Source organism: Palaemon carinicauda, chromosome 3, assembly GCF_036898095.1.
Source record: "Palaemon carinicauda isolate YSFRI2023 chromosome 3, ASM3689809v2, whole genome shotgun sequence".
Classification (NCBI taxonomy): domain Eukaryota; kingdom Metazoa; phylum Arthropoda; class Malacostraca; order Decapoda; family Palaemonidae; genus Palaemon; species Palaemon carinicauda.
This window is the reverse complement of record NC_090727.1, coordinates 10,875,162-10,885,659: the sequence shown is the minus strand read 5'-3', so window position 1 is coordinate 10,885,659 and position 10,498 is coordinate 10,875,162. Positions and strand designations below refer to the sequence as shown.

General features: G+C 48.6%; 1 protein-coding gene across 1 annotated transcript; it reads left to right on the top strand.

Moving 5' to 3' along the window:
* The first annotated feature begins 1,910 nt into the window (after positions 1 to 1,910).
* On the top strand, positions 1,911 to 4,181 carry LOC137630686 (calponin homology domain-containing protein DDB_G0272472-like). Its single transcript, XM_068362321.1, has 2 exons — positions 1,911 to 2,795; positions 3,324 to 4,181. The coding sequence occupies exons 1-2, from the start codon at positions 1,911 to 1,913 to the stop codon at positions 4,179 to 4,181; spliced, it is 1,743 nt and encodes a 580-aa protein (XP_068218422.1).
* Positions 4,182 to 10,498: the final 6,317 nt, after the last annotated feature.

Sequence of the window (10,498 nt, the reverse complement as noted above, 5' to 3'; positions counted from 1 at the left end):
TAATGTAATTATGTTTCAATGTTACTAGATGTTGTATATTTCTTCTTTTTTCTGTAAAACTTTTCGGAGAATTTCTCCTTGGAAAGGATGAACAGAGAATGTTCAATGGCGGAAATCTAATATTCCGAAGAAGGAAAGATACAAGAATCATACGACAGAGTTTCTTGAATCAATAACGAAAACAAGTGGAGGATATTAGTCCCCCCCCTCCCCCTCCCCCCAGCAGAAGAGGGGAATTTCCCTCCCTGAGGAGTTCAGGGTTCTTCTCGGAGCCAACGAAATCGTCTCCAGTCTTCAATGATAATTCTTGTCTTTCCGTTTAGTCTTCAGGCGGAATCTGCATCCAAAAGGGTCTCCGGGGATCGTTTGTTGGCTACATTCATTCTTTTTTCATAATAGAGTTGATAGAGGAAGAACAATATGGTCATCTATTACATAGATTTTTTGAGCGAATCAAAATGGATCAGAGATTTTTAGGAATATTCAGCAGCTTACAACCAGGAGGAACCAACAAGATGTCCCAGTCTACTACTGGCCATCTTCAAGTTCAGAAGAAAGTGGGTGGTGTGGTTTTCATGGAACCAGAAGAGGAAGGATCCTTAATGTATAGGATGACCTCTTGGCTAAGGACTTCGAAGCCTCTAAACTCTGAGGACGGGATGGAGGAGAAGGTGGGAGGAGGACCCTCAGAAACGGGACCGAAGAGAGAGGAGGAGGAGGAGAGTATTCAGAGGAGAATGGAGGAACGCATCATTTCCCTGGAAAGGGAAATCAGCTCCAGAAAGGAAGTCGAGTCGAGATTCTTAGAAGAGAAAGAAGAGTTGTTAGCAGAGAAAGAAGAGTTGTTAGCAGAGAAAGAAGAGTTGTTAGCAGAGACTCAACGTCTCTCTAACGTCGTTGGAGCTCTTCAAATCGATAGGAAAATCGAGATGGACAATTTGACAAACATTAATGACGACCTGGAACTAACAAACGAAAATCTGAAAAAGGAAATCTTCAATCAAAACGTTGTCCTAGGAAAATATCAAACTGAGTTGACCGAGAAGGAAAAGGATATCAGCTCTAGAAAGGAAGTCGAGTCAAGATTCTTAGCAGAGAAAGAAGAGTTGTTAGCAGAGAAAGAAGAGTTGTTAGCAGAGACTCAACGTCTCTCTAACGTCGTTGGAGCTCTTCAAATCGATAGGAAAATCGAGATGGACAATTTGACAAACATTAATGACGACCTGGAACTAACAAACGGAAATCTGAAAAAGGAAATCTTCAATCAAAACGTTGTCCTAGGAAAATATCAAACTGAGTTGACCGAGAAGGAAAAGGATATCAGCTCTAGAAAGGAAGTCGAGTCAAGATTCTTAGCAGAGAAAGAAGAGTTGTTAGCAGAGAAAGAAGAGTTGTTAGCAGAGAAAGAAGAGTTGTTAGCAGAGACTCAACGTCTCTCTAACGTCGTTGGAGCTCTTCAAATCGATAGGAAAATCGAGATGGACAATTTGACAAACATTAATGACGACCTGGAACTAACAAACGAAAATCTGAAAAAGGAAATCTTCAATCAAAACGTTGTCCTAGGAAAATATCAAACTGAGTTGACCGAGAAGGAAAAGGATATCAGCTCTAGAAAGGAAGTCGAGTCAAGATTCTTAGCAGAGAAAGAAGAGTTGTTAGCAGAGAAAGAAGAGTTGTTAGCAGGGAAAGAAGAGTTGTTAGCAGAGAAAGAAGAGTTGTTAGCAGAGAAAGAAGAGTTGTTAGCAGAGACTCAACGTCTCTCTAACGTCGTTGGAGCTCTTCAAATCGATAGGAAAATCGAGATGGACAATTTGGTAAACATTAATGACGACCTGGCACTAACAAACGAAAATCTGAAAAAGGAAATCTTCAATCAAAACGTTGTCCTTGGAAAATATCAAACTGAGATGACCGAGAAGGATCAGAAAATCATTGAACTTACAGAGCAATTGGAAAAAGCTCGCCAAGACAACAGAGAACTAAATAAGATAGTTCATGAGAAGATCGAAGTGATTGGGGAGATTTCAGTGGAGAGAAATGTACTTGAAAAGAGCCTAACTGAGGCAAGGATAAATGATATAATCAGGAATGAAAGGTACAAATGCCTCTTGGATGAGTTAGAATGTCTCAAGAAAGAACATTTAAATAAATTATGTGAGATGGAACAAAACCACCTAGAATTCGGCGAGAAACTACAAAAAGTGGATCGTGAAAAGGTGGCCTCTATTCATCGCCTCGAATCTGTATTTGAGGCAGAAATAGATGAACTGAGTGAGACAAATGAAAAGCAAATGCAGATTATCAGAGAGATGGCAACAGAGAAAGAGAGGTTGGAAATTAGCCTGACTGAGGCCAGGATGGAAAACTTGACAAATGAGGGAAATTACAGTTGCCTCGTAAAGACGTTAAAAGACGTTAAGAAGGAAGTCTATAGGCTGGAAGATGAGTTGTCTAAGGCTCAAGAAGAGATTGGCGAACTAAAGGAGACGATGACTTCCACAGCCAAGGAGAGAGATTCTCTCCAGGAACGCATCGGCCTTTTAAGTTCTAGTAAGGAAGTGGCAGAGAACAGGATCGTCCAAATCACCAAAGAAAATATTGGTCTGCAGGACGAGCTGCTTGCCGCAAAGGAGATCACCTCTTTACTCAAGGAGAAACTTGAAGAGAGAGATAAGAAAAAAGACGAAAACAAACCTGGAATAAGGAAAGTGAAACATAGAAGATCAGGTTTAAAAATCTCGACCGAGATGGATGTTAAGATGGATAGACAGAAGGAAGATGTCCAAATGGATGTTAAGATGGATAGACAGAAGGAAGATGTCCAAATGGATGTTAAGATGGACAGACAGAAGGAAGATGTCCAAATGGATGTTAAGATGGACAGACAGAAGGAAGATGTCCAAATGGATGTTAAGATGGACGGACAGAAGGAAGATGTCCAAATGGATGTTAAGATGGACGGACAGAAGGAAGATGTCCAAATGGATGTTAAGATGGACGGACAGAAGGAAGATGTCCAAATGGATGTTAAGATGGACAGACAGAAGGAAGATGTCCAAATGGATGTTAAGATGGACAGACAGAAGGAAGATGTCCAAATGGATGTTAAGATGGATGGACAGAAAGAAGATGTCCAAATGGATGTTAAGATGGATGGACAGAAGGAAGATGTCCAAATGGATGTTAAGATGGATGGACAGAAGGAAGATGTCCAAATGGATGTTAAGATGGATGGACAGAAGGAAGATGTCCAAATGGATGTTAAGATGGATAGACAGAAGGAAGATGTCCAAATGGATGTTAAGATGGATGGACTGAAGGAAGATGTCCAAATGGATGTTAAGATGGATAGACAGAAGGAAGATGTCCAAATGGATGTCATTGTCAATAAAAAAGGGGAAGACAGTGTAGTTAAGGCAGAGGACCTGCTTGCCAACGGACACAAGGAGGAGTTGGAGAACGAGCCTGACGGAGGGATATCTGGTTTGGGTCAGGTGTTGGGCCGACTACTAGCCTCAAAAGGAGCTGTCCCTGTCAACTGCCTCCGGGAAGAGCAGAAAATCCAAAAGGAAAAGGAGGAAAAGCAAAAGGAAGAGAAGATTGCAAAGAAAAAATCCGCTCGCAAACCTATCGTCTTTGACCTGGAACCCGAGAATCATAAAAGGGTTTCTTCCTCACCCCATACAGGAAGAGGTACAGATGGGTTCTTTAACTCGACAATCTGCGGTGGATCTGAGGAAAAGCAAAAGGAAGAGAAGATTGCAAAGGAAAAACCCGCTCGCAAACCTATCGTCTTTGACCTGGAACCCGAGAATCATAAAAGGGTTTCTTCCTCACCCCATACAGGAAGAGGTACAGATGGGTTCTTTAACTCGACAATCTGCGGTGGATCTGGCAGCCATATCATCTTCCAAGGTGCAAAGGTTGGAGTTTACACCACAAGGGACTATGACGTCGAGGGTCACGTGACTGTCGACTTGGACGTCCCAAGCAAGTTCCACCGAGTCATATATGGAGTGGGCGGAAGGACGCTGACGGAAATCACCCGGCAGAGTGGCGTCAGCTTAATAAAGCTCCCATGGCAAATCAACAATAATTCAATCACCATTACTGGTACCATCGAGCAGGTTCAATTAGCAGCTAATCATATCGATAGGCTTCTGAGGAGACTTCGCTAAATTAATACTTGGATCAGCGAAGGGATGGAAAAAAAACAATATGACAAACATAAACCCCCCAAAAATAAAAAAAATCTAAAAAAAAAAAATAAAAAAATCTAAAAAAAAAAAAAAAAAAAAAAAAAAAATCTAAAAAAAATAAAAAATCTAAAAAAAAATCTAAAAAAAATAAAAAATCTAAAAAAAAATCTAAAATAAATAAAAAATCTAAAATAAAAAAAAATCTTTTCAGTTTATTTTGTGAGGAAAAGGAGATTTAGCCGAGTGTTGCCAGGACCAAACCTTCAAATAATTGTGCTCAACCTATTCAGGACAGGTTCCAGACACCAGTTCCAAACGTAGATGATGCTTCCCCCCCCTTCCCTGGATCTTTGGCCTGAATGATTGACTGCCCAGCTAGAAGGAGGAGGCTTGGAAGGACTGTCCAGCTTGAGGGATGCAAGGCTTAAATATCCAGCTCGAGGACAACAGTCTTTGCAGAGGGAAGAAACCTGGCGCGTTCCAGTATGCTATGTACCTTGGTGAACGAGTACAGGACCCTTGTCAAGTGTACAAATGGTCGGATATCTGGATCTATTCTTCCGGATACCAACCTTCAGGTGGTTCTGCGGGAATAATCTAGAAGACCGGCTCTGCAGAGGGAACGAGCTAGGCTTCTTTTAGTATGCAGTAGACTTGTCCTTATATGTTGAAGAAGGAAGCTGTGTTTCTTCAAGCGAGGTCTGTCAGAACAGGTGCTCATCCAATGGCTGCAGCAGCTGATGGAGAGGGTTCAAGAAAGGATGGGGGCAGGGCAGCAGAGGAAGTTTTGGTAATGGCAGCACTCGAGATTAAGTTGATGTCCTCACATTCCTATTTTTGTTGGTAAGAGATAATGTATTTTTTTCTAAAGGATTATAATTTTGTGACATTTTTTTTTTAGTTTTGTGAAAGGAATAATATATTATTTTTATTTTGAAAGGAATAAGTTCTTATTTCCTTTTGTGAAAGGAATGAATTTTTTTTTTTATTTTGTAAAAGGAATATTTTTTTAAGGAATAGTATTTTATTGTTTAGTTTTCTAGGCCGATAATGATGCTTGGCTTATTCGCCCGGCCAATGATGACGCTTGGCTTAACGGCCCGACCAATGATGACGCTTGGCTTAACCGCCCGGCAAATGATGACGCTTGGCTTAACCGCCCGGCAAATGATGACGCTTGGCTTCACCGCCCGGCCGATGATGACGCTTGGCTTAACCGCCCGGCCGATGATGACGCTTGGCTTAACCGCCCGGCCGATAATGACGCTTGGCTTAACCGCCCAGCCGATGATGACGCTTGGCTTAACCGCCCGGCCGATGATGACGCTTGGCTTAACCACCCGGCAAATGATGACGCTTGGCTTCACCGCCCGGCCAATAATGACGCTTGGCTTAACCGCCCGGCCGATGATGACGCTTGGCTTAACCGCCCGGCCGATGATGACGCTTGGCTTAACCGCCCGGCCGATGATGACGCTTGGCTTCACCACCCGGCCAATAATGACGCTTGGCTTAACCGCCCGGCCGATGATGACGCTTGGCTTAACCGCCCGGCCGATAATGACGCTTGGCTTAACCGCCCGGCCGATGATGACGCTTGGCTTAACCGCCCGGCAAATGATGACGCTTGGCTTAACCGCCCGACCAATAATGACGCTTGGCTTAACCGCCCGGCCGATGATGACGCTTGGCTTAACCGCCCGGCCGATGATGACGCTTGGCTTAACCGCCCGGCAAATGATGACGCTTGGCTTCACCGCCCGGCAGATGATGACGCTTGGCTTAACCGCCCGGCCGATGATGACGCTTGGCTTAACCGCCCGGCCGATGATGACGCTTGGCTTAACCGCCCGGCCGATGATGACGCTTGGCTTAACCGCCCGGCCGATGATGACGCTTGGCTTAACCGCCCGGCAAATGATGACGCTTGGCTTCACCGCCCGGCCGATGATGACGCTTGGCTTAACCGCCCGGCCGATGATGACGCTTGGCTTAACCGCCCAGCCGATGATGACGCTTGGCTTAACCGCCCAGCCGATGATGACGCTTGGCTTAACCGCCCGGCAAATGATGACGCTTGGCTTAACCGCCCGGCCAATAATGACGCTTGGCTTAACCGCCCGGGCGATGATGACGCTTGGCTTACCCGCCCGGCCGATGATGACGCTTGGCTTCACTGCCCGGCAAATGATGACGCTTGGCTTCACCGCCCGGCCAATAATGACGCTTGGCTTAACCGCCCGGCCGATGATGACGCTTGGCTTAACCGCCCGGCCGATGATGACGCTTGGCTTAACCGCCCGGCCGATGATGACGCTTGGCTTAACCGCCCGGCAAATGATGACGCTTGGCTTCACCGCCCGGCCAATAATGACGCTTGGCTTAACCGCCCGGCCGATGATGACGCTTGGCTTAACCGCCCGGCCGATGATGACGCTTGGCTTAACCGCCCGGCAAATAATGACGCTTGGCTTCACCGCCCGGCCGATGATGACGCTTGGCTTCACCGCCCGGCAAATGATGACGCTTGGCTTAACCGCCCGGCAAATAATGACGCTTGGCTTCACCGCCCGGCAGATGATGACGCTTGGCTTCACCGCCCGGCAAATGATGACGCTTGGCTTAACCGCCCGGCCGATGATGACGCTTGGCTTAACCGCCCGGCCGATGATGACGCTTGGCTTAACCGCCCGGCAAATGATGACGCTTGGCTTCACCGCCCGGCCAATAATAACGCTTGGCTTAACCGCCCGGCCGATGATGACGCTTGGCTTAACCGCCCGGCCGATGATGACGCTTGGCTTAACCGCCCGGCCGATGATGACGCTTGGCTTAACCGCCCGGCCGATGATGACGCTTGGCTTAACCGCCCGGCAAATGATGACGCTTGGCTTCACCGCCCGGCAAATGATGACGCTTGGCTTCACCGCCCGGCCAATAATGACGCTTGGCTTAACCGCCCGGCAAATGATGACGCTTGGCTTAACCGCCCGGCCGATGATGACGCTTGGCTTAACCGCCCGGCCGATGATGACGCTTGGCTTAACCGCCCGGCCGATGATGACGCTTGGCTTAACCGCCCGGCCGATGATGACGCTTGGCTTCACCGCCCGGCCGATGATGAAGCTTGGCTTCACCGCCCGGCCGATGATGACGCTTGGCTTAACCGCCCGGCAAATGATGACGCTTGGCTTCACCGCCCGGCCAATAATGACGCTTGGCTTAACCGCCCGGCCAATAATGACGCTTGGCTTAACCGCCCGGCCGATGATGACGCTTGGCTTAACCGCCCGGCCGATGATGACGCTTGGCTTAACCGCCCGGCCGATGATGACGCTTGGCTTAACCGCCCGGCCGATGATGACGCTTGGCTTAACCGCCCGGCCGTTGATGACGCTTGGCTTAACCGCCCGGCCGATGATGACGCTTGGCTTAACCGCCCGGCCGATGATGACGCTTGGCTTAACAGCCCGGCCGATGATGACGCTTGGCTTAACCGCCCGGCCGATGATGACGCTTGGCTTAACCGCCCGGCCGATGATGACGCTTGGCTTAACCGCCCGGCCGATGATGACGCTTGGCTTCACCGCCCGGCCAATAATGACGCTTGGCTTAACCGCCCGGCCGATGATGACGCTTGGCTTAACCGCCCGGCCGATGATGACGCTTGGCTTAACCACCCGGCAAATGATAACGCTTGGCTTAACCGCCCGGCAAATGATGACGCTTGGCTTAACCGCCCGGCAAATGATGACGCTTGGCTTCACCGCCCGGCCAATAATGACGCTTGGCTTCACCGCCCGGCCGATGATGACGCTTGGCTTAACCGCCCGGCCGATGATGACGCTTGGCTTAACCGCCCGGCCGATGATGACGCTTGGCTTAACCGCCCGGCCGATGATGACGCTTGGCTTAACCGCCCGGCCGATGATGACGCTTGGCTTAACCGCCCGGCCGATGATGACGCTTGGCTTAACCGCCCGGCCGATGATGACGCTTGGCTTAACCGCCCGGCAGATGATGACGCTTGGCTTAACCGCCCGGCAAATGATGACGCTTGGCTTAACCGCCCGGCAAATGATGACGCTTGGCTTAACCGCCCGGCCAATAATGACGCTTGGCTTAACCGCCCGGCCGATGATGAGGCTTGGCTTAACCGCCCGGCCGATGATGACGCTTGGCTTAACCGCCCAGCCGATGATGACGCTTGAATTAACCGCCCAGCCGATGATGACGCTTGGCTTAACCGCCCGGCAAACGATGACGCTGGGCTTAACCGCCCGGCAAATGATGACGCTTGGCTTAACCGCCCGGCCGATGATGACGCTTGGCTTAACCGCCCGGCCAATAATGACGCTTGGCTTAACCGCCCGGCCGATGATGACGCTTGGCTTAACCGCCCGGCCGATGATGACGCTTGGCTTAACCGCCCGGCCGATGATGACGCTTGGCTTAACCGCCCGGCCGATGATGACGCTTGGCTTAACCGCCCGGCCAATAATGACGCTTGGCTTAACCGCCCGGCCGATGATGACGCTTGGCTTAACCGCCCGGCCAATAATGACGCTTGGCTTAACCGCCCGGCCAATAATGACGCTTGGCTTAACCGCCCGGCAAATGATGACGCTTGGCTTAACCGCCCGGCAAATGATGACGCTTGGCTTAACCGCCCGGCCAATAATGACGCTTGGCTTAACCGCCCGGCCGATGATGACGCTTGGCTTAACCGCCCGGCCGATGATGACGCTTGGCTTAACCGCCCGGCCGATGATGACGCTTGGCTTAACCGCCCGGCAAATGATGACGCTTGGCTTCACCGCCCGGCCAATAATGACGCTTGGCTTAACTGCCCGGCCGATGATGACGCTTTGCTTAACCGCCCGGCCGATGATGACGCTTGGCTTAACCGCCCAGCCGATGATGACGCTTGGCTTAACCGCCCGGCCGATGATGACACTTGGCTTAACCGCCCGGCAAATGATGACGCTTGGCTTAACCGCCCGGCAAATGATGACGCTTGGCTTAACCGCCCGGCAAATGATGATGCTTGGCTTAACCGCCCGGCCAATAATGACGCTTGGCTTAACCGCCCGGCTGATGATGACGCTAGGCTTAACCGCCCGGCCGATGATGACGCTTGGCTTAACCGCCCGGCCGATGATGACGCTTGGCTTCACCGCCCGGCCAATAATGACGCTTGAGTTAACCGCCTGGCAAATGATGACGCTTGGCTTAACCGCCCGGCCAATGATGACGCTTGGCTTAACCACCCGGCAAATGATGACGCTTGGCTTAACCGGCCAATGATGATGCTAGGCTTAACCGCCCGGCCGATAATGACGCTTGGCTTAACCGCCCGGCCAAAGATGACGCTTGGCTTAACCGCCCGGCCAATGATGACGCTTGGCTTAACCGCCCGGCCAATGATGACGCTTGGCTTAACCGCCCGGCCAATGATGACGCTTGGCTTAACCGCCCGGCCAATAATGACGCTTGGCTTAACCGCCCAGCACATATTGACGCTTGGCTTAACCGCCCGGCCAATAATGACGCTTGGCTTAACCGCCCGGCTGATACTGATGCTTCAATTTGTTTCTCTTCTTCAGCATTTATTATTAATTATCATAAGACATTTTACTGATGAATTTTGAATTGTTGAGATGATGATAGAAAAAAAAGGGAGGGAATGAGGGTCGTGGGAACCAAGCCTGCTAAAAAGGAAGTAGGCAAAACCCACCTGATGAGCCCTTTGGTGAGGGCGAAACCCTAATTTGCGTTTTTCTGGAGGTAGTAATGGTATTAGAATATATGAATGAAATATATATATATATATATATATATATATATATATATATATATATATATATATATATACATGTCATACAATTGCTCTTTTATTATAGATGGGAGATTTGATTGAAAATATACCTTATTTAGGAAATGTTCTATTTGATAAGTATAATTAATATTTAAAAGAAAATGATGATATTTTTCAGGTCTGATTCCAATGTGTTGGGACAACACCGAGTGAGGTGTGGGAGATCCTTACGGCTCCAGAGACCTACAACGACGGCAACAGGTTTAAGGTTTAAAGGTTGCCCAAGGATAGCATTGACAATTTGGAAGAGACAGGCCATGTATACATATATATATATATATATATATATATATATATATATATATATATATATATATATATACACATACAAAGGCTATATGGTCATCATCTAAGGCCACTCTCCACCCAAGCTAGGACCCTGGGGGGTCAAACAGTGGCTACTGATGACGCTAGGTTA